General features: G+C 38.5%; 1 protein-coding gene across 3 annotated transcripts in view; it reads left to right on the forward strand.

The window, feature by feature from the left end:
- Positions 1–357: 357 nt before the first annotated feature.
- Positions 358–25,287, forward strand: part of C2H5orf46 (chromosome 2 C5orf46 homolog) — a 29,475-nt gene continuing 4,545 nt past the window's right edge. The window contains exons 1-4 of one of the 3 annotated variants that reach the window (XR_013445365.1): positions 358–478; positions 7,314–7,449; positions 11,792–11,849; positions 23,795–23,838. Coding sequence is in view for 2 of the 3 variants with exons in the window: in XM_036065722.2 (XP_035921615.2) it covers positions 358–478; positions 7,314–7,449; positions 11,792–11,840 (306 nt within the window). In the remaining variant the exon portion in view is untranslated. Of the gene's footprint in view, positions 479–7,313; positions 7,450–11,791; positions 11,850–15,723; positions 16,722–23,794; positions 23,839–25,287 lie in introns of those variants that run through there. The other 2 variants (XM_036065722.2, XM_078066412.1) reach the window with 2 other exon arrangements.

Here is a 25,287-nt window from a genome sequence, read left to right on the forward strand (position 1 = left end):
GGGGACAAGTAATTAGTTCAGAGCATGGAAAAACAAGCAGAGTACACAGGGAGGAGAGTAGGCACACCTCACCAATCTGATTTGTTGCCTGTTCCTTGGCCCTGCATAGTCATTCTGCCTGAGAGCCATCGAATAATCAATGCTGGCATTGTAACTACCTGTAAAGAGCTACTCCAGTGCTCTTTATAAAATACACATTAGAAACACTGACAGGGTTTTTCTTTCCCTATATGAAAAACTTTTGGTTTAAAAGATAGGGCAGGGTTCATTATAGAAATCCAAGCACAAGCTGTGCAGATATCTTGTGCAACAACCTAAATTCCATAACAGATGATGTCACCTATAAATGCCTTATAAATGGAGCAAGCTCTGGGAGCATCTGCACAGGTGATCTGTACCAATACAGGCATGGCTGTCTCAGTGCTGCGGCTGACAATTGTCCTGGGACTACTCGTCTTAATCCTGACTTGCCAGGCCGGTGAGTGCTTCTGAATGCAGCTCATGCAATATGCAGTAGTCAGCCAGGAGTCCAGGAAGGCAGCAGCACTGATCCAGAACATAAAGGGGAAAGAGGGAAAGGGGGCTTTGGGCAGTACAGAAAGAGCATTGGACTAGGGGACTAGAGGCAGATCTAACAAAAAGAAAGTAGGATTTTCATTCTAACGTGCTTCAGTTACAGCCTCTATCCTCAGTGAGTGTATGAAGTTTGGGATGATCTTTTTTCTTATATATTCATGTAATACAGTGACACTATTATATTATAAATTTCTTGACGGGGGGGGAGATTTATTTTTTGATGATTCTAACTAATAATGTTCAAAGGTAAAGAATATATACCTGGAGGGGCACATGGGTGGCTCAGTTGGTTAAGCCGCTGCCTTCAGCTCAGATCATGATTCCAGAGTCCTGGGATCGAGCCCCACGTGGGGCTCCTTGCTCTGCGGGGAGCTTGCTTCTCCCTCTCCCTCTGCCTGCTGCTCCCCCTGCTTGTGATCTCTCTCTCTCTCTCTCTCACTATCTCTCTCTGTGTGTCAAATAAATAAATAAAATCTTTAAAAAATATATTAAAAAAAAAAAAGAATATATACCCTGGAATAAGACTCCTAGGCCTGGCTCTACACTGATCAGGAATGTGACTTCAGGCATGTTATTTCACCTCTCTGGGCCTCACATGTTAAAGGGAATATCAGTAGTTAACTTTCTCATAAAGTTATCATGAAAACTGAATAAAATTGAACAAGAGACAAAAGTCCGGTCCTTAATAAGCACCCAGTAAATAGTAACTGTTATTGTTATCACGTATTATCTCATTTGAGTCTCATAATAATCCCCTTAAGTAAACATTCAAAGTTTTATCATTTCCCTCTCAGCAGGTTAACAAACAAAGCTTGCAGAAGGAAAGTCACTTGGGCAAAGACACAGGTAGAAGAGGCATACCTGGGACTGAAACCCCCGGTCCTTCGATTCTGTCCATTATGACTAAGCGCCTACTTCTTTCGTGTCTGTCCCAAGCACATAGAGGACCACAAGGCAGCTTGTAAGATTCCCCTTAACTTATTTTTGGCCTGCAGAGGGTGGTGAGCTCTTGACTTGTCTTTATTCAGAAGGATAGGTCAGAAAACACAGCCAGTGCAAATAGTTTAGTAACAGAGCCTTTTGAAATGTTCTAAATGTAACCTGGCAGAACTCAACACTTAGCCAGCCACTGTGCACCAGCAGAACATAGAGGCAGGTACCCTAATGGAACCGCCACAGAGATGGCCGCAGACACCACTGTGACTGTCAACATCCGGAGTCATCGCTACAGTAAAGCGAAAGATGAGATTTATATTCTAAGGACCAGTCCCCAGCTCTGTCTCTCACGAACTCTGAAACTGGTTAAATCAGTTCATTGCTTTGAACTGTTTCTTCATCTATAAAATGCGGTAACAATCAACTTCACCAGGTCAAATGACTATGCCTTTGTAATCACTTCGTAAACTATAAACACTATACAAATATCAGCAGTACTGTATTTTTTTCCTGAACTTTATGGTAACATTTACTGAAAAACTCAACCAAGTAGTTAATATAAATAAAGGCTAGTCCATATTATATTTGAAAAGAAAAAATATTCAACTATTAGCTTTGCTAATTTGTTTCTAGTATGTCAGACTTCTTAATTTTTATTATTTTTATTTATTTTTCTGTTTTTCAACATTTTCAAATGCCTTAATATTTTAACCGCATTTTTCAATTTTCATAATCTCCTAAAGCACAAGAGAAAGAAGCTACTATGAATCATTTTGTTACTATTACTATTAATATATTTTATTATATATATATATATATGCACCCATTATTATGGTTATATATCCATAGTAATGCAGCAAATGCAGCAAGCATTTATTGTGGGTTTACCTTGGACCCTGTGATAAGTGGTATATATGTATATAGATACGGGTATATACATATATATGCATATATATATACACATATATGATATATGTGAAAGATATATAAAATATCTTTCAATACTGACAATAACACAATGAAGAAACTGAGAAAAAGAATGGTTAAGTATTGTGTGCAAGGTTACATGGTGGATTTTTTTGCTGAAGACGGGAATCAAACTCAGGTATATAGGACTCCAAAACATATGGTCCACCATACTCTAAAACCTCTTAATATAGCTATGGTCCAAGGGCTGGAGCCAAATATCCAATCTTCACACATATTCCAAACCAGAGCTCTTTGTATAATGAAAAGCTAGCATTTAGTGTCATATTAAAATAAAAGGTCAGTAAAATTAACTTGTTATGCAAGTATGCATATAGCAACATAGGAAAAAGGAACTTACTTTTCATGCAAGAAATTGCTGTTTTGTACCTGGTAAATGTCTTCAGGGGAAAACTACTTGAAGATAGTACTATATCATGTAGATAATGTGCTCTGTGGAGTTAAAACAATTTAGGCTCAAACCTTGGCTCAGCCAGATTCTAGAGGTGTGATGTTAGGTGAGTCATTTAATTTCTCTGAGCACCTGTTTTCTATAAAACCGTGATATCTTCACTGAACTAAATAAAGATTAAAACATGTCATGAAAACAATATCCCAGTACCTGCTCAACAGGCACATCACAAATTTCCATTCTCTTTCCTTCTTCCCGTGATGAAAACACAGCAATTCTGGTCACTGTGGTGGCCCTGCACTCCATGTAAGGATCATGTCTATACATGTTCATTCATACCTTAACTCTTAGCATATGCTATGCACATCATGGTAGGCTCAAAAAATACTTGCTGAATGAAAACACCAACAGCTAAAGGAACAAATCTTTTGTTGTTGTTTGGTAAACAACAAATGCTTGCAGATTTGAAAGCCATATTTTTTGACTAAGAGTTTCCATTTTAGGACATAATATAGATACGAGGCTTCTAACATAATTTTTGATAGCCTCCACACAAAAAGCTAGTTACATCTCCTTCATTCAGAGTCATGGGGAACAAGGTCTAGATGTTGGGACTTTTTGAGTCAAAACTTGTGGTGGGGTTGGCAAATGAAATACAGGATACCCAGTTAAATTTGAATTTCAGATAAACAATGAGTAATTTTTTAGTTTAAGTATGACCTAAATATTGCATGGTCATTCTTACACACAAAAAAGTATTTGTTGTTTATCTGACATTTAACCTTATTTGGGTATCCTATATTTTTATTTACCAAATCTGGCAACACTACTTGTGAGGTTACAATAAAACTGAAAGATAAGGGTCCCACTTCATCCAGGCACCAGAGTCCAGGGGGGAGGCCACTTGAAGCTGCTGACACTCTTCCCTTACTTTTAATCTCTTGAACAGACTACAAAGCAAAGCCAAAACCCCCCAAGGGACCTTGCATGTCCCCAGCCTCACTCTCTGGATCCTTGGTCCTCATTCCAAAAGGCACTTGACTAAGAGTTAAGAGTAAGAAGCCTGAATTTAGAACTCCATCCTCTCTTTTTTTTAAATTTTTTATTGTTATGTTAATCACCATACATTACATCATTAGTTTTAGATGTAGTGTTCCATGATTCATTGTTTGTGCATAACACCCAGTGCTCCGTGCAGAACGTGCCCTCTTTAATACCCACCACCAGGCTAACCCATCCTCCCACCCCCCTCCCCTCTAGAACCCTCAGTTTGTTTTTCAGAGTCCATCGTCTCTCATGGTTCGTCTCCCCCTCCGATTTCCCCCCTTCATTCTTCCCCTCCTGCAATCTTCTTTTTTTTTTTCCTTAACATATATTGCATTATTTGTTTCAGAGGTACAGATCTGAGATTCAACAGTCTTGCACAATTCACAGCGCTTACCAGAGCACATACCCTCCCCAGTGTCTATCACCCAGTCACCCCATCCCTCCCATCCCACCCCCAACTCCAGCAACCCTCAGTTTGTTTCCTGAGATTAAGAATTCCTCATATCAGTGAGGTCATATGATACATGTCTTTCTCTGTTTGACTTATTTCGCTCAGCATAATATCCTCCAGTTCCATCCACGTCGTTGCAAATGGCAAGATTTCATTCCTTTTGATGGCTGCATAATATTCCATTGTATATATATACCACATCTTCTTTATCCATTCATCTGTCGATGGACATCTTGGCACTTTCCACAGTTTGGCTATTGTGGACTTTGCTGCTATAAACATCGGGGTGCACGTAGCCCTTTGGATCCCTACATTTGTATCTTTGGGGTAAATACCCAGTAGTGCAATTGCTGGATCGTATGGTAGCTCTATTTTCAACTTCTTGAGGAATGTCCATACTTTTTTCCAGAGTGACTGCACCAGCTTGCATTCCCACCAACAGTGTAGGAGGGTTCCCCTTTCTCCACATCCCCACCATCTGTCATTTCCTGACTTGTTAATTGTAGCCATTCTGACTGGTGTGAGGTAGTATCTCATTGAGGTTTTGATTTGGATTTCCCTGATGCTGAGCGATGTTGAGCACTTTTTCACGTGTCTGTTGGCCATTTGGATGTCTTCTTTGGAAAAATGTCTGTTCATGTCTTCTGCCCATTTCTTGACTGGATTCTTTGTTCTTTGGGTGTTGAGTTTGATAAGTTCTTTATAGATTTTGGATACTAGCCCTTTATCTGATATGTCATTTGCAAATATCTTCTCCCATTCTGTCGGTTGTCTTTTGGTTTTGTTGACTGTTTTCTTTGCTGTGCAAAAGCTTTTTATCTTGATGAAGTCCCAATAGTTCATTTTTGCCCTTGCTTCCCTTGCCTTTGGCGATGTTTCTAGGAAGAAGTTGCTGTGGCTGAGGTCGAAGAGGTTGCTGCCTGTGTTCTCCTTTAGGATTTTGGACTCCTGTCTCACATTTAGGTCTTTCAACCATTTTGAGTCTATTTTTGTGTGTGGTGTAAGGAAATGGGCCAGTTTCATTCTTCTGCATGTGGCTGTCCAATTTTCCCAACACCATTTGTTGAAGAGACTGTCTTTTCTCCATTGGACATTCCTGCTTTGTCAAAGATTAGTTGACCATATTGAGGGTCCATTTCTGGACTCTCTATTCTGTTCCATTGATCTATGTGTCTGTTTTTGTGCCAGTACCATACTGTCTTGATGATGACAGCTTTGCAATAGAGCTGGAAGTCCGGAATTGTGATGCCACCAGCTTTGCTTTTCTTTTTCAATATTCCTCTGGCTATTCGGGGTCTTTTCTGGTTCCATATGAATTTTAGGATTATTTGTTCCATTTCTTTGAAAAAAATGGATGGTATTTTGATGGGGATTGCATTGAATGTGTAGATTGCTCTAGGTAGCATTGACATCTTCACAATATTTGTTCTTCCAATCCATGAGCATGGAACGTTTTTCCATTTCTTTGTGTCTTCCTCAATTTCTTTCATGAGTATTTTATAGTTTTCTGAGTACAGATCCTTTGCCTCTTTGGTTAGATTTATTCCTAGGTATCTTATGGTTTTGGGTGCAATTGTAAATGGGATCAACTCCTTTTCTCTTTCTTCTGTCTTGTTGTTGGTGTATAGGAATGCCACTGATTTCTGTGCACTGATTTTTTATCCTGCCACTTTACTGAATTCCTGTATGAGAACTCCATCCTCTCTTACTATTTGTGAGACCCCTGCAAGTCACTTAATCTTTTCAGTTTCTTAGTCCAGTGAGCTAAGAACTGCATACCCTATAAGAATGGTCAAGTGTAAAATCACACGGCATTTGTAAAGTCATTATTTACAGAACTATCAAATGATGTACAAGTGATAGAATTTCTCCTTGCCATCATTCTTATTATACTACTTTCAATCTTATAACATACTTGTGGTTAGATCATAACTTTTCTGTCAAAGGCCATACAGCTCATTTTTGTTGTTGTTGATATCTTGTATTTTATAAGTAATCTATGTTTGCTGTAGAAAAATTAGAGAATATAAAGAAACAGAGGTATTTCCATTGTGGGGAGGGTGGGGAACAAGCCTATGCAGTTCAGCACTGAGTGCTTTTGGATCCAGATTTTAATACCAGTCCGACATGGGATTGAACTCTATTTTGGGCACTCACTAACTCTGTGCTTTGCACTAGCTCCTAAACTTCTCTCAACTTCAACTTCTTGACCTTTAGCTTGAGATAATAGTTTTGCCTACTTCATACTGCTGCTGTGAGAATAAAATGATGTGACCATGCATGCAGATCGTCTGTCATAGGTCTATGTGTAACAAATGCTACCCATTATTATGTCATCATTATTATCATTACAACAGGTCAGGGATTGCATGGAGAAAAATACATTAAAATGGGCATTCTGGGGGTGCTGGGGTGGCTCAGTCCATTAAGTGGCTGACTCTTGATTTCATCTCAAGTCATGATCTCAGGCTCATGGAATTGAGTCCCGTGTCTGGCTCCTCGCTCAGTGGGGAGTCTGCTAAAGACTCTCTCCTTCTGCCCTTCCCTCCACTCACTCTCGCACTCTCTCTCTAAGATAAATAAATAAATCTTTTTTAAAAGGTGGGGGGCATTCTATATTTCAATCCTGGCACTGGCATTTTTAACTCTGGACAAGTTACTTAACTTCCATGAGCTTCAATTTTCTCAATCAGAAAGGAAACCCATGTCTAAGTAAGTATTGATATATGCTGTTTTTAGGAATAAGCGAGATGATGCATGTGAAGACTTTGTCAGGGCAGGCATTAAATGTTCAATAAATATAACTGTACCAGGCTGTATAATTAACAAGAGGGGATACAAAGTGGTCTAGGGACTCCTTTCAAAGAAAAGAGTCTTCTTTTTCTTATTGCTGAGAATCACCTGAGATTCTGTTCTGTTTTTCAGATGACAAACCAGATGACAAGCCAGATGACTCAGACAAAAACGCAGAGCAAGAATTCCCAAAATTCCTAAACCTCTTGGGCACAGAGATCATTGAGAATGCATTGGAGTTCATCCTCCGCTCCATTTCTAGGAGCACGTAAGCCCTGAGACAAACCTTGCTTTCGTCTGGTTCGCTGTCAGTAATGACCACATTGTATTAAAATGAATAAGAAACAAAACTGTGCATGACAATATATTATTTGAGTTGAAAAGTATTGCCCTACCTTAAGATATATTTGCATCTGAGTGAATTTCCCTAAATTCTTTTGGAGTGTGCACATTCCCAACAAGTGGTTCCATAATTTTTTATCTCAGGATCAAGTAGGAAGGAGGAAGAGCACTGGACCAGGGAACAGAAGGCCAGGTTCTGGTCTCCCCACGTGTGCTACTTGACTGGGTGACCCTGAGCAAGGCCCTCCTTCTCTGAGTGCCTCAGTTTTCTCATCTGTAAAGTTAAAAGAATAAAGGACCCACCCAGTGCAGGCACTGTAATTCTTTGGTGAAGGTGGTGAGTAGTGATGTGTTCACTAGGGAGAGGTGTGATGAGTCCTGCCCTTATTTTCTAGTTTGAGAAACTCAAGAGGGTTAGCAGAGAGAGTAGCTGATATCTCTTCAGAGACAATCTAGAGAACCTCTCATATGAGTGTTGATCATGAGGGATTGCCATGGTGGCAGAGCATACAGCCCAGAATCTTCCCAGGGTTCTCTACCTCCTTCCAAGCCCCCCTGTGCCCAACACCTAACACATCTTACTCCAATCTACACAGCTCTGATTTTCACTTCTACTTCACGCTGTTTTCATTCAACCCACCGTAAGCTCCCTACTTTCAGCTCTCCAAGATCCAATTTGTTCTGAATTTCCAGGTGCTTTCAATCTCCACTTCACTGAGCCTCTGTCTCTAATTCTCTCCTTCATAGACCCCAAAGCCCAGTTTGACAAAGTGTGGTCTAGAAACCCTGGAGAATTTGTACAAAATGAAGTTTCCTTCATCTCATCTTGTGTCTTCCTAGGACAAAGCTAAGGGTATGCTTTTTAACAAGCTTGCTGGTGATTCTGATATCCCAACAATTTTGAAAGCCCTTGATTAGATGCTCTGCACTACATGGCTTCCCCTTAAAGGTCCACATATCCTTTAAATTTTTATTCATATTTTGTGTAAATGTGCATCTTAGCATTTTTTTTTTTTTTTTTAGGGAAATGCTTCTGACTTTTTTTTAGATTCTCCAGGGGGGTCTATGACCAATAACATTAAGAAACACTTCTATAGTGAAGTAATCAGGGGCCATGTTGTAATCTCTGATTTGCTTAAATCAATATATCATCATGTGATGGGCAGGATTCTGCATGCCATCTTCATGCACAAATTATTGAAACTCACAGATGTTTATTTTTGTATGGTTATTTTTCCTATTGGTGTTGCTTTTGCAACTGTTGAGTTTCAGTGATTGTTAATGTAAACAAGGAGGAAACTGACAAGGAAGCAAGAGTAATACCCATTATGTACAAAGTACACATTACACTCCAGTTGAATTCACATTGTTACAAAACACAACGATAGCAATGCAAGGAGTTGAAGCAATAATATTTCTTTTCATTCCTTCCTTTGAGAATTCCCCAGACATAAAATAACACTTTTTTTTTCTCTGTTAACCCTGAAAGCTCATTATCTGAAATACAAGACAATTGCTGTCAGCTCTGGATTCGGGAATGGCACCTCGACTTCAACCATTTCCTTTTTTCCTCATTGTTTTCTAAGTAAACAATGTTCTTTCTGTTTCTGGAACTTAAAACCATCTCAGGCTCTCTGCCCTTGCTTACATTTCCTAAAATGTTCTTTCCTTCTCTTGTGGCTAGTGCTTTGTCTCACAGCTCATCTAAAAGTCACCTCCTCAGAAAACAGTTCTATGACCACTCTTATTCACACTATCTTCTCTCATTCCCTAGTTCTTCTCTCTTACTTTATCTTATCATAGTGTCGTTATAACATATATCACCATCTTTATTTATTTGTAGTCATGCAGCTATGTGAAAGTAGGGATCAGGTCTATCTAGCTCATGGCTCTAGCACAGTACCTTATAGATTGAATGAGACACTCAGCAAATAGTTGAATTGATTAATTAAGGAAAGGTATCTTAGAGATCAGATCTAAAACCCATTACTGCAATTTGACTGAGAAATCCTGAGAGATCTTTGTAGCAAGACACAGCAGTCCTTGCTCAAGGGAAAAATCTAGCTGTCCTTTCTCTGTCCAAGGGAAGACCATAAATATAATGGGGATAGGGAATGGGAGGAGACCATCAAGAAGTGTTTCTAAGCACTTAGTATATACAAAGTTGGGGCAGAAATTGTGAAGGAAAAATCTAGAATGTAAATCCCTTCTCAAAGATTTGCAGTCCTTATGGTAAGATGACACAGCAAATGCCGTGATGACTAATATGCTAACTAAGATAAATGTCAGTAAAACATCACAGGTAATTTCTGGAGAATGGAGCTGTCTACTGACACCAGGATGTTTAGGGGAGTGTTTATAGCAAGGATGAGATGCAATTTGAGCCTTAAAAGACAAAATTTGATTAGAGAGAATGACAGGAATGAGGGAATTTCATGAAGATGAGAATTTCCTTTATTTACTCCAATATATCTGATACCTAAGTACTGTCAGGCACATAATAAATGCTACATATGTGCTTTCAGGACATTGAATAGAAGAGCTCACCTCCTCCACTCTGGATTACTTTAGAGCTGTGTAAACTGGATTCTGGTCACCATTGTTCTGAAAAAATATACATATTCTTAAATCCTCTGACCCCTCAAGAAGGCTCCAATCCTTGTGAATTTCCCCTCACCTGAATTTCCATGACACGACATTTTCCTTGTTCTCTCCCTACCTCTAACCATTCTTTCTCATTCTTTTTATTTGACTCATGACCCAATGACTTCCAAAATCAGATGTCTATTGTGTTCTTTTTACTGAGCTTCAGACTGAAATGATTAACTGTTTGCTAGAAAATTACACCTAGGTTTTCCACCAATACCTGAAATTTAACTGGTCTAAACCCAAACCCATCACCCCACAAACCTGTTCCTCCTCCCATGTTCCTTATTTCAGGAATCACATCCCCACCCACCCACAATCCAGAAACCTCAGGGTCTTCTTGGATCTTTCCTGCTTGTCAACACCTTCCTCAAATTGCTGAATATTCTACCTCTAATTTTTTCCTGTATCATTGCTTTTCTTCAACTTCACTGACTAGCTGGCCTAGTAGAGTTTTTTCGTCACCTCCTTCCTGAGCTCTTTTTATTAGATTTATGATTAGTTCCACTGTTTCTGTCTGTCCTCCCTCCAAACCATCCTCTACTTACTATCAAAGTTATATAACAAAAACACAAGTTGGGTTCTATTACTGCCATGCTTGAAACCCTTTTGTAAATTTCCATAGCCTACAAAATCAGAACAAATGCACTTGGCTGAAGTTAAATGTTCTTTCCTGAAGCCTGTGTATCTATTAATCACGTATCTCACTCCTGAAGTCAAACACCTGATGCCCCCAATACCAAATGATTTGTTTCAGAACTGGTCATGTTTGTATAAACCCCCAACATCTTTGTACATGGCTCTTCTCTCTGCCAGCAAGGCCTTGCTAGGTAGACTTGTCCGCCTAGCAAGTTTAATCATTTCTAAAGTCCAATTCAAAGACAAGTTCTGTGAAGACCCCTATGATTACAAACTGCAGGTATTCATACTCCGGATTTCCTAATGCTTTGTAGGAACCTTCAATCAATTTTTTTTCTCCCCTCATTGTTTTAAATTACTTGTTCATTGTTTTAAATTACTTGTATCTGATTGTGTCTATTTTCTCCACTAGACTATGAACTTCTCACAGGCCACATTTTAATCATTTTACCTTTCCAGCAGCTACTGTGTACCCCATCCTTCAACAGTATAGTGCTTCTAGGATTAATTCCTGATTCTAGACATCTCAGTTTTAGACTTTGCTTTGCAGTTTACCAGCTATGTGATTTAGACAGGTTGTTTAATCTCTTTGAGCTTTAGAAGTTTCTTCATATGTAAAAAGAAATAAAAATTCATTCATTTATCCATTTATTTATTATTTATTTAATTCAAACATTTATTAATTTATACTATATGCCAGATGCTGGGGATATATTACTAAACAAATATACCAAAATATCTGTCTTATGCAGTTTATGTATGAATAGACAGTTAATGAATAGATTTGTTGGCAGATTCAAAGAGATAATTGTGCATAAATAGCTTGCAACTACAAACTGTTATGGAAGTCTTGCATCTTATTAACTTATGACATAGGAAAATCTGCAGAATAAAATTGTGGCTCAAACATTATAAGACATCCTAGTGATCATTCTAACATTCTTGTTCAATCTCAGGCATAATTCATTTTTTCTCTTTTCAAGAGAATTTATGGAATTTGATGATGAAGAAGAAGAACATTCAGCAAAGTGACTTCCCCAGGTGATTTTAACTTATAATTTACAAGTAAAATAATAGCATATTGAACAAAAAAGGGGGGTCTGCATTATTTTATTTAATTAATTTGGGCACCCCTGTGCCTACCTATAAGCAGAAAAGGTGTATTTTTTCATTTTTACTGTAGTTTCTTAAAATTAATTTTAAATACATGTATTTTTTCTTTATCATCATAAAGTCACCGACCTAATCAGATTATCTTAAGAGAGGAGGCAAACTGTGGGTTGAAACACGTAAGCACTGGGAGTTAGGGGACCTGGTCCTGCCACAACACTGCTCACTTGCTTTGTGCGCTTGGCACCTATGACATGAGGGGATTGTGTGCACTAAAGTAGAAGAGCCCATGCAATTGTGCAATTAGTTACTCATGAGAAGAGTGAGATTTGCTGAATCTAATTCCAGGAGAAAAGACTAACAAGCTCTTTAATCCCACGGAGTTGGATTTATAGTAGTCCCCCCCTTACCTGTGAGGGATACGTTCCAAGATGCCAGTGGATGCCTGACACTGTGGATAGTACGAATCCCATATATACGTTGCTTTTTCTTATACATACATACCTATAATAAAGTTTAATTTACAAATTAGGCACAGTTAGAAATGAACAACAGTAACTAATAATAAAATAGGAGAATTTTAATAATCTAATAAAAGTTATGCAAATATGGTCTCTTTCTCAGAATATCTTACTATACTGTCCTTACTTTTCCTCTTCTTATGATGATGTGAGACAATAAAATGTCTCCATGATGAGATGAAGTGACGTGAACTACACAGGCACTGTGATACAGCATTAGGCTACTACTGATGTTCTGACATTATGTCAGAAAGAGGATCATCTGTTTCCAGACCTCAGCTGACTGTGGGTAACTGGAACTGTGGAAAGCAAAACCACAAATAAGGGGTAACTACAAACAATATGGTTTGAGTACTCAGAAACACCCACTATTTCCTTATTCTATTCTCTCCTGAGAACGGATATTGAAATATAAGAACAGAAATGATATAGCTGGGAATGTAATTATTATATCAGTAGCTAGCATGAACTGAGTACATACTCTGTTTTAAGCATTAAGCTAAGTGCTGTATATGTAGTACCTAATTTCATTCTAACATCACTATGAAAAATGGGTATTCTTCTTTAATTTTGTAAGTAAGGAATGTGACCAAGTCACTAACGTTGGCGAGTTAGTAAGAGAAGAGGGAAGGATTTGAACTTGGGCAGCCTGATTCCAGAGTGTGCATTCTATCACTAAGCAGTAGTGCTAGTGGAGAACAAAGAACAGTGTAGAAGGAGGCAGTTGAAAAGAGTGAGCAAGCTATGTGATCTTACACATGCCTTCCAGGTGCCCATAGAAACAAAACACTACCCCTTTGGTTAGCTGAGTTACCTTACATGCATCTCCAAGAAGCATGGTCTTTCCTAACTTCTATTTCATATCTGATCTGGGAATGCTCCTTTTCCCTACTGCCTTCATTTTATAACCCGGGTGTTATTAATGTAAGCTCAGCAGGTTACTATCATATTACCCAGGAACATAGCCCACTCTTTTCCATAAGCTTCTAAAGACAGAAATCAGTTTTGGGCTTTGGAATCAAGAAATGCCCAACCCAGACACATCTGACTCTCACCCCAAATCCAACTAAGCTTCTAAGAACATTCACTTAGGTTTGCATTTTCCATTTCCATCTTCTCAGAGAACAACTTACCTCTTGTTGCAAGTGTCCCAACCCTTAGCTGGTTCATTCAGGCTGCTGGTACACATCTGCTGGTACACATCTCCACCCATTGGTACCCACACCCTGAATCTTTAGAGTGCTATACTAACAGTTCATGTCTGTCAATGAGACAGACATGTCCAACAGACAAGGTGCCACGAAGGAGTAGAAAGAGCGAAAGACATAGAGAGGAAAGAAGTTCAAATTCTAACTTGTCTGCTATTGGTTGTGTGATCCTGTGAAGGTCACTTGGCCTCCTTGAGTTTCACTCTACTCCTTATTAATGTTAAAAATCTCAGGAACTTAATTGTTCCAGATCTTAATGCCAGAATTTTTTTTTACTCCATATAAAAAAACTTTGAGTGAATTCATGAACCAATTGTAGATGTTCTAATGGTCAGTGAGGAATGGCTCAATTTAGGGATATAAAAAAATTGGTCTAGAGAGAAGGAAGCCTCTAAGGCAAAGATTAAATTTTGAATGGTTTGATCAGAAGTATCTCTTTAAACCCTAGTGACTGTGCATTTAATAAGTAGCTTTAAAAGTTTCACATGTATGATAATTGCCGCAGCAAATCAAAAGCAAGTGAGCACTTTAGAATTAAATGACCACAGCAATGTCTATTTCTCCAGTATAGAAAATGTGGCCGAAGTTCTAGGTATTTCCTAAATTAAGACAGACATATAAACAGATAGATATCTAGATATCCCACCTTTCTCCTATAACACATGCCCCTTTCTTACATATCCCTTTAGTGCTTATTTATTTTTTAAAAAAGATTTTATTTATTTTTTGACAGAGAGAGACACAGCGAGAAAGGGAACACAAGCAGGGGGAGTGGGAGAGGGAGAAGCAGGCTTCCCGCAGAGCAGGGAGCCTCATGCGGGGCTCTCCTGGGATCATGACCTGAGCTGAAGGCAGACGTAGTGCTTCTTTGATCTGTACCTACTATGTGTCAGATTCTGCCAGTACTCTCAAGATAAATAGTGATGTCCAGCCATTGAGCAGTCGATAGTGATAGTCTGGGCTATCACTTAGCACTGTGTCCCCCAGGACTGTGGAGGGAAATGATAGAGTTATGTATAAAAGTGCCTTGGACATGCCTTGGAGAAAGGAGGTAAGGGACATGCCTGGAGGAGGGGGTGGGTACTAAAAGGGCTTTACAAAGAAGGTGAACTTGCGCACACATTCTCAGATGATTAACAGAGAGGGGCAAGGTCTCAAAAGCAACTCATCCAATAGTTGGACACTTAATCAATCTGAGACCCTCCCAACCTCTGCTCAATCACATTGGTACAATTTCCTCATGTTAATAGACTTAAAGTCTTATTTCCTATTGTCCAGCACCACTTGAAATAAATCCCAGGGATTCAAGTCCCCTAGTCTCTTAAGTCACTAGATGTCTTAAGGTATACATTTCTTTTCTTGTGTTAAAAAAAAATCTGATGAACCTCACCAGTCTATTGTCAAGTAAAAATTGGGAAAGCACTTCACGAATTCTTAATTTCTAATTACGTGTTTTGAATAAAGAAAAAATGTACTGTGGACCCACTAGATCACATGTTTAGAGTTGCTGAGTCAGAAATTCCAAGAGAAGAACCTGAGAATAAATACATTTTGGGGTGGGGTGGGGCTAATAAATACATTTAACCGGAAATCCTCATGCTGCTGATGAGCAAAACTGCAGTTGGGCGTGACATTACTTAATATCCACTCCAGGATGTCTTATGGGAAAAGTTTCTTGCTGAATTTAGAGAAAGAAAAAATTTGCCTTCCCTAAAAACTGCTTCTTCTTTTCTCATTGTAAGATTTATGTAGCATGGTCTATTCTTTTATTTTTTTTTCCTGCCTATCCAGAAACTCAAAGTAAAACTGATTACTCATTTTATCCCTGAGTTTAACCTGTGCGCATCCTCCCCTCATCCTTGTCACTGATTCTTGCCACATATACCTTGCATTTTCATTTTTATTGTTGTTGCTTATTTCATCAAATATGTATTATAGTTGATTTCATTATAAATCATCTAGCATTTTAAAGTGCAAAGGCATAAAAATGTTAGAGAAAAGATTAAAAACTCTGTATTTTTCTTAAACCCTCTCTAGTTGGTAATTGTTTCCCTCTATCTGGCTTGTGTTTCTAAGGACACACCCACAAGGCTCCAGAATAACCTAAGGGCAGCCAATCCTGCTTTTCCAGTTCTGCTTCATGAGTCCTCCAGAACAGAGGCCCCAAAAGCAGCTCCAAGCAAGTTCTCAGGATTCAGGACCTGGCTCAGCCAAACACAACTTATTTTGAACATCCTGACTGCATTCTTACCTCTAGAAATCAGAATAAATGTGTCTCCTTAGGGGTCACATATCCTAGGGAACTGAGAAGATTTTTATTGGTAGCAGTAGTAACTTTCTTGAGCATATTTAAAGTTTTTAATTATGCCAAAAAAAAAAATAAAATATACAAAAGTTATTATTAGCCAGAAAAACCAAAGAATGGTTCAAAATAAGGAAGCTAAAGCCCAGATAAAGTAACACATCCAAAGTCACAGAATTAGGAAATGACAGAAAGGGAATTTGAACCTGACTCCAAAGAACAAACTCTTAACCCATAAAAATATATGAAGTTTCAGAGTTCAAAGCTTCATATGTTCTTTTTGGAAAGTCTTTCAAATACATCTGAGCCCACTCTCCTCGCTAGGTAAACTAAAAACCAACCATTTTTCAAATAAACAAGCTTATTACTTGTTCCAGAGAGTCGTCATTATTCTTACAGAATAGCAGAGTGCCGGGGATGGGAGAGTCCTGGAAAAGTCTCACGGAGCTCTTAATTTGCTCCACCACCCATTACACAGAGGCGGGGCCTGGTAGCCGTTCTACCGCACTTGCCAGCTTGGTCATAGAAGATAGAACCCCTGTATAACCTGACCCAGCTGAGCCAGAAAGATTCTCCCAGAATTATTTGTGTGGCCAGTAAGACCAGACTGAAATCATGGAGCATGATGATAATTATGGCAGTGCTCTAGAATAAAGGATGTCTGTACTTCTACTACTGGGTTCTCAACAGCTGTCCTGCGTCTGGCCTTTCCTAAGCACTCTGACTCTGAAAGAAACACCCGTGTTTCAATAAATCTTTTATTTGTCTTGTTTCCTATTTTAGTAGCCAGAATATGTCTGCATGCGACACAAAGAACCTTTAATAATATAGATAACTAGGGGCGCCTGGGTGGCTCAGTCGTTAAGCGTCTGCCTTCGGCTCAGGTCATGATCCCAGGGTCCTGGGATCGAGCCCCGCATCAGGCTCCCTGCTCCGCGGGAAGCCTGCTTCTCTCTCTCCCACTCCCCCTGCTTGTGTTCCCTCTCTCGCTGTGTCTCTCTCTGTCAAATGAATAAATAAAATCTTTAAAAAAATAAAAAATAAAAAAAAATAATAATATAGATAACTAAACAAAGAGTGAACACCTACAAAATACCAAAAATACACGTTACTCTCTACAATAAATTCAGACAACCCACCTTCTGCATTTTCCAGAGATTGTGCCAATTTCTTCTTTTTTTTTACTGTGATATAATTGACATATAATATATGTAGTTTTAAGGTATAAACACGATTTGTTATACATGTGCAAAATGATCATAAGAATAAGGTTATTTAACACATCTATCACTCACATATTTACCATCTTTTTGCAGTAAAAAATTTTTTTTTAAATATTTTATTTATTTATTTGACAGAGAGAGAGACAGCGAGAACAGGAACACAAACAGGGGGAGTGGGAGAGGGAGAAGCAGGCTCCCCGCGGAGCAGGGAGCCCGATGTGGGGCTCGATCCCAGGACCCCGGGATCATGACCCAAAGCCGAAGGCAGATGCTCAACGACTGAGCCACCCAGGTGCCCCAAGGAGTAAAAATTTTTAAGATATACTCTCTTAGCAACTTACAAGTCCAAGATACAGTATGCTAACTACAGCCACCATGCTGCACCTTATATCCCCAGAATGTACCGATCTTGTAACAGCAAGTTTGTATTCTTTGACAACCTTCACCTATTTCCCCCACCACCTTCTGCCCATGGCAACCATCAAACTACTCTCTGTTTCTCTGAGTTCCATTTTTTAGATTCTACATATAAATGAGATCATACAGTACTTGTCTTTTTCTGCCTGACTTATTTCATTTAGCTTAACACTCTCAAGATTCATCCATATGGTTGTAAATGGCAGGATTTTCTTTGTTTAGGCTGAATAATATTCCTCTGTGTGTGTGTGTGTATTACATTTCTCTAGCCATTAATTCATCAATAGACACTTAAATTGTTTCCATGTCTAGGCTATTGTAAATAATGTTGCAGTGAACATGGGAGTATACGTATCTTTTCAAGATAGTGATTTCATTTCCTTGGGATATATACCCAAAAGTGAGATTGCTAGATCATATGGTATTTCTACTTTTAATTTTTTGAGGAACCTGCATACTGTTTTCCAGAGTGGCTGCACCAGTTTGCATTCCCATCAACAGTGCACAAGAGTTACCTTTTCTCCATGTTCTTGTCAGTACTTGTTTTCTCTTATCTTTTGATAATAGCCTTTCTAACAGGTGTGAGGTGATATTGTGATTTTGATTTGCATTTCCTTGATGAATACTGATGTTGAGTACTTTTTCATATACCTGTTTGACATTTGTGTAGCTACTTTGGAAAAATATCTATTCAGGTCCTTTGCCCATTTGTTAAATCAGATTACTCGTTTCATTTTGTTTTGTTTTTGCTATTGAGCTATATGAGTTCCTTATACATGTTGGATATTAACGCCTTATCAGATATAGGATTTGCAAATATTTTCTCCCATTCCACAGGTGGCTTTTTTACATTGGTGATCATTTGGAGACTCTGCTAATTTCAAATATCACATCCTCTTAACCAAAATTACCCCAGATTTCTATTCTGTTCAGCATCTGACATACAGACTGCTTCTCCCCAACAAATGTGACCCCAAAATCCCTTTTCAGATTCTGGGTACTTAGTTTGTGCCTAGGAATTATATTTCCTGTAGCTACAATAATCAGTACACTACTTTTTTTTTGAGAGACATGTCCTATCAGAGTTTCTCTGTCTTTATATTTACCTATTTGTTGTACAATTTGAAATCACTCTTCCATACTGGGAAAAAACAAAACAAAACAAAACAAAAACAGATGCCAAATCAGTCCTGGATTTGATTCACTACTAAGAAGTAACTGTCCACGACCTCTAAGAATATACAGAGATTCTGAAGATTTTCCATTTGCTTTAAAATATGTTTCCTCTTTCTACGTCCTGTTACCTTGTCTTCCTACCCTCTAATAAGACCCCTCTCTGCAGCCAGGAGGCACCCCTGTTTCTGAGGATCAAGAATCTCTTGCACCTGCAGAGTATTTTTCTTTTATGTTCTCTTCATATTGTTATCTCACTGTAAACTCACAATCACAGTATGATTGAAGCAAGATGATCAGACATTATTTCCTTCATATGACAAGTGAAGAAACTGAGGTTTGGGGAGGCTAACCAGCATCATGCCTAAGATAGGATTGTTGGTAAAGGATGAGTGGGAACTCCAGCCAGGTTTGTGTCACCTCCAACACAGTGCTCCCTGTGACACCTTGATGGCACAGTCCACAGTATCACTCCTCTGTCTTCAATCCCAGGGTTCCTACCATGACATCAGTGCTTGAGGGAATTTACATCTTGCACTTTACAGAACTGCTCAGCAGAAAAAGTCCTTCTATTAAAATATAACTTGAACCGGATCAATTCCTTCTGCTACTTTCCATCTCATTCTGAGCAAAACTGTATTTTTAAAATTTCCTAACAATGGTGATTAAGATCTCACCTAAGCTACCTGCTTCTCATCTCTTCTACTACTAATTCCATTACTCCACCCATTTGGGATCCTTCTCTTCCTTAAACGCTCTAGTCACATTCTTTCCACAGAGCCTTGCATTTACTCTTCCTTCTGCCTGAAATACCCTTCCAAGGACAGCCACATGGCTTGCCCCTCACTTCTAGAAGTCTTTTCTTCTTTTCTCAGAGATCGCCTTCCCAGTGAGAACTTTTTGAGCACTCAACTTAAAATCGACTTAAAGTCGTTCCCTCTGGCCCACCATTTCTTATCTGCTTTGGGCTGCTGCATTTTTTCCCTCCATTTCACACATATTTTAACACAGTGTTAAAACTTGTTTATATGTTTTGTTCCTTTTTTGCTCCAGCCCCAATAGAATGTAAGCTCCATGAGGCAAGAATTTTGCCTTTTGCTCAATATTCCTCGTACAATAGTGAGCAATTAGAACAGTGTCTGGAAGAGAGTAGCTGATCAATAAGTATTTGTTGTTTTCTGTATTACTTAAAGGAATTGAAATCAGAGAACGTTTGCCTAAGAACAAGAAAGCGAGGATGCAAAGTTGAAGGTCTCATGGTTCTGAACTTCAGGTAGCTCACCATCTTGATACAAAAGATATAAGCACATAATTAACTAACTGCATTCAGCATGGTGTCATATAAAGGGGGCACAGACATGGCAGCATGGGAACCAGGACAAAGAGCCATTAATGCTCCCTTAGGAGGTCAGGGAAGACTTTTCAGAGATAGTAACATTTGAGCTGTATCTTGATAGGTGAGGAAAGATTTGGAGACATGGAGGAGGAAGGGCAGAGAAGACAGCTTAGATCAAAGCTCAGACTGTGACAAGGCTTGTCATTCAAGGATGGCCCTGCAAAAGCTACTTAACACAGCAAAGAAACAGATTCATTGGGACATTTCCCAGGCTTGGTCCTTCATAAATGTTATCTCCTTTAATCTTCACATCAAGTACAAAAATTACATATTATTATTCCATTTTAAAATAATGAATTTGAGAATCTGGAAGTTTAAGGAATCCATTCAAACCACTCAGATCATTAATGCTGGAGCCTGCACTTGAATGAAAATCTGTGTGGGCCTGAAATCCCTGCTTTTTACTGCACTGCTTTTCTGTGATAGCATTTCCTTTTGTTATTTTGTTTTTACTTTGAGAGGGAGGGAAACTGACTAATATGTGTTGATAAAATGTTTTCTTTTTTTTTCTTTTTTTAAAGATTTTATTTATTTATTTGAGAGAGAGAAAGCATGAGAGCGGGGAGGGTCAGAGGGAGAAGCAGACTCCCTGCCGAGCAGGGAGCCCAATGCGGGACTCGATCCCAGGACTCCAGGATCATGACCTGAGCCGAAGGCAGTCACTTAACCAACTGAGCCACCCAGGCGCCCTGATAAAACGTTTTCTTCAAAATTCTGCTTCAAAAATTATTAAAGCAGGGGCACTTGGGTGGCTCAGTCAGTTGAGCATCCAACTCTTGGTTTTGGCTCAGGTCATGATCTCATGGGTCATGGGATCAACCCCCACGTGGGGCTCTGCACTCAGCAGGGAGTCTGCTTGAGATTCTCTCTCTCTCTCCCTTTGCCCCTCCCCACCTAAATAAATAAATAAATCTTTAAAAAATTATTAAAGCAGCATGTGCTCATGCCAAGGGGAAAAATGAGGGGGACAGTGGAAAAAATGTATGTATATTTTTTGGATTTTTTAAAATTTAAATTCAATTAATTAACATGTAATGTATTATTTGTTTCAGGGGTACAATTTTTAAAAGCTACCCATCTCTGATTCTAACATCATTAGCCCCAAACCAGCCCTCATAGCAACTAATATTGACTCCATTCTTCCTATCCATTCAAACGTATATGTGGAGAGAGTTTGGGATGTGCACTTTACTCTTTAGTTTGCCTTTCTTATTAACAACATCTCAAGGTATTTAATTCAGGTAATTAATACAAATCTTTAAGAATCTACTTGAGGGGTACCTGGCCGGTTCAGTCAGTGAAACATGTCACTCAGTCTCAGGATTGTGATTCAAGCCCCATGTTGGGTGTAAAGATTACTTAAAAATAAAATCTTTAATATCTGCAAATTACATATCAGATAAAGGGCTAGTATCCAAAATCTATAAAGAACTTATCAAACTCAACACCCAGAAAAACAAAGAATCCAGTCAAGAAATGGGCAGAAGACATGAACAGACATTTCTCCAAAGAAGACATATAAATGGCCAACAGACACATGAAAAAGTGCTGAACATCACTCGGCATCAGGGAAATACAAATCAAAATCACAATGAGATACCACCTCACACTGGTCAGAATGGCTAAAGTTAACAACTCAGGAAACAACAGATGTTGGCGAGGATGCAGAGAAAGGGGAACCCTCTTACACTGTTGGTGGGAATGCAAACTGATGCAGCCACTCTGGAAAACAGTATGGAGGTTCCTCAAAAGGTTAAAAATACAACTATCCTACAACCCAGAAATTGCACTTCTAGGTATTTATCCAAAGGATACAAAGACACACACCCCAATGTTTATAGTAGCAATGTCCACAATATTCAAACTATGGAAAGAGTCCAGATGTTCATTGACAGATGAATGAATAAAGAAGATGTGAGATATATAGATACAGATATATAGATATAGATACACATATAGATATAGATATAGATAGATAGATATATAATGCAATATTATTCAGCCATCAAAAAGAATGAAATCTTACCATTTGCAATGACATGGGTGGAACTAAGGGTATTATGCTAAGTGAAGTTAGTCAGTCAGAGAAAGACAAATACCTTATGATTTTACTCATATGTGGAAATTAAGAAACAAAACAGATGAACATAGGGGAAGAGAAAGAAAAATAAAATAAGATACAGACAGAGAGGGAGGCAAACCATAAGAGACTCTTAACTATAGGAAACAAACTAAGGGTTGCTGGAGGGGTGGTGGGTGGGGGATGGGGTAACTAGATGATGGGCATTAAGGAGGGCACTTGATGTAGTGAGCAACGGTGTTATATGTAACTGATGAATCACTAAATTCTACCCCTAGAACTAATAATACACTGTGTTAACTAAGAAAACAATGAATCATGGAATACTACATCAAAAACTAATGATACAGTAGTATGGTGACTAACATAACATAATAAAATAAAATTAAAAAAGAAATGTTATATAAAGTTTTTAGTAAAATAAAGGCTAAAATTTTGTGAAAAATATAAATAAAAAATTTTTAAAAATAAAATTATATAAATTATATAAACTTACAATTAAATGATATTGAAATAAAGATAAATATAAAATAAAATAAAATCTTTCAAAAGAAAAAAAAGAATCGACTTGAGCGCTCATAATTTAAGATACCATTTTTCCCTATTGTTGGGCATTCATAATTCATATTGTTTCCATTTTTTTGGCCCTTCAGAGACTGCTGCAATAAACATCTTTATACATATAAACTTGTGCACTGATGTTTTTATTTCTTCATAAAAGATTTTCAAAAACTGAATTGCTAGATCAAAGGACATTTTTCAAACTTTTAAATATTGTAATAGATGTTGCTACCTTCAAAAGACAGTAATTCTCTTACTGACCCGAATTGACACTTTATTGACAAAAATCAGCTTAGGTCAATATCTCACAGTATATGAGTAACGTTTTACAACTTTACTGAGGTACAATTGATATATAATTACTCGACATATTGAAAGTATACAATTTGAAGTTTTGACATATGTATATACCCACAAAACCATCCCCACAATCAAGATAATGAACACACCTGTTACCCCCAAAAAGCTTTCTCATGCCACTTATAATTCATCCCTCCCTCCCACCATCTCCTATTCTATCCACAGTCAACCACTGATTTACTTTTTGACACTATGGATTAGTTTGAATTTTCTAGAATTACGAGATAGATTTTGAAGTACTTATTTGTCCCTTACCATGTATCCAACCCTGTCTCATACTTGGCAGTATCATATTCTTAGTTGGCTTATGTGGGTACTGAGCTACCCTGGGTAAGCCAAATCTGCTACTGATCCACCTCTAACTCTAGGTAAAGTGCCAGGAAATAAGGGAGACTTCTGGCTTTTCATACTATCAGTACAATCTTCTTACCGCTGTGGATGAAGAATGTAGTGTTATAACTTAAAGTCAGGCTGATGCTAGAAACCTAAAGAAGGTTAATACAGTCTCCTACCCTTTCTTTAAATAAAACACATCCTAGAATATCTAGGAAATGGGTCATCTAATAGATGTATGTTAATTTATGTCACTCATAAAATACTTAAGAGAATATTGCTATGCTCCTTTACTATGCTAGGTACTGGACTTTGCCTCGTTGCAGCTCACGAACAAGTAGGAGATGTAAGTAACAATCACATAATCATACATAAGTATATAATTTTTTAAAGTTTTTATTTAATTTTAAAGATTTTATTTATTTATTTGAAAGAGAGAGAGAGAGCAAACATGAGCAGGGAGAGGGGCGGAGAGAGAAGCAGACTAGCCGCTGAGCAGGGAGGCTGATGCGGGGCTTGACCCTGGGATCATGACCTGAACCAAAGGCACATGTTTAACCAACTGAGCCAACCAGGCATCCCTAAGTTTTTACTTAAATTCCAGTTAGTTAACCTACAGTGTAATATTAGTTTCAGGTGTACAATATAGTGATTCAACACTTGCATACAACACCCAGTGCTCATCACAAGCACACTCCTTAATCCCCATCACCTGTGTCACCCAGTTCCCTACCCAGTATATAATTATTTTTGAGAGACATGCTCAGGAAGGATGAAACATGGTTCTCTTAGGGCCTATAACAAATTTATCTTGCCTGCATGGGTGATCTGAGAGGGTTTCCTAAGAAAGTGAGACTTGAACTAAGGTGTGAAAAAAATGATTTGGAGGTTAAATAGGAGAAAACTTAGGAGAAGAAAATGAAGGAGAAGAGGTTTTTTTATAACTGCGTAAAGAGCATTTGCAAAAACCCTGTATCAGGTATCCTGTTGCCAGCAGTAAAAAGAAGGCCAGGGCAGCTAGGAAGCAAATGGAGCAAATGAGAACAAGGGAGGCAAACAAGCACTTAGGCCTTATAGGACCTCATAGGTGTGGTCAGTATTTTATTCTTAACTTTGAGAACAATGGAAAGATACCAAAAGACTTTTATGATTAGAATGAGAAAGATCATTGTAGCATTTTGAAAAGATCCCTGCCTCCTGTGCAGACCACATTGTAGGAGTCGAAGCAGGAAGCCTGCTAGGAAGCTCTTGCAAGAGATGAGAGACTTGGAGGAGGGAGGGCTAGTGTGGGGAGGGGCAGAGGAGAAGCAGAGAGAGAAGCAGAGTCCTCGCTGAGCAGGAAGCCTGATGTGGGACTCCATCCCATGAACCTGAGATCATGACCTGAGCTGAAGGCAGACACTTAACCAACTGAGCCCACCCAGGTGCCCCTCCTTTATTGTTCTTATCATAATTTGTAATAATCTATTTACTCATGTTTACTCACAGTTTCTTTTTTTATTTTTTTTATTATTTTTAAAATGTAAATTCAATTAATTAACATACAGTGTATTATTAGTGTTTCAGGTCAGTGATTCATCAGTCTTATATAACACCCAGTGCTCATTACATCACATGCCCTCCTTAATGTCCATCACCCAGTTACCCCATCCCTCTACCCCCTCCCCTCCAGCAACCCTCAGTTTGTTTCCTATGATTAAGAGTCTCTTTGGTTTGTCTCCCTCTCTGATTTCATCTTGTTTTATTTTTCCCTCCCTTCCCCTATGATCCTCTGTTTTGTTTCTTAAATTCCACA

This window comes from Halichoerus grypus, chromosome 2 (genome assembly GCF_964656455.1).
Source record: "Halichoerus grypus chromosome 2, mHalGry1.hap1.1, whole genome shotgun sequence".
NCBI lineage: Eukaryota > Metazoa > Chordata > Mammalia > Carnivora > Phocidae > Halichoerus > Halichoerus grypus.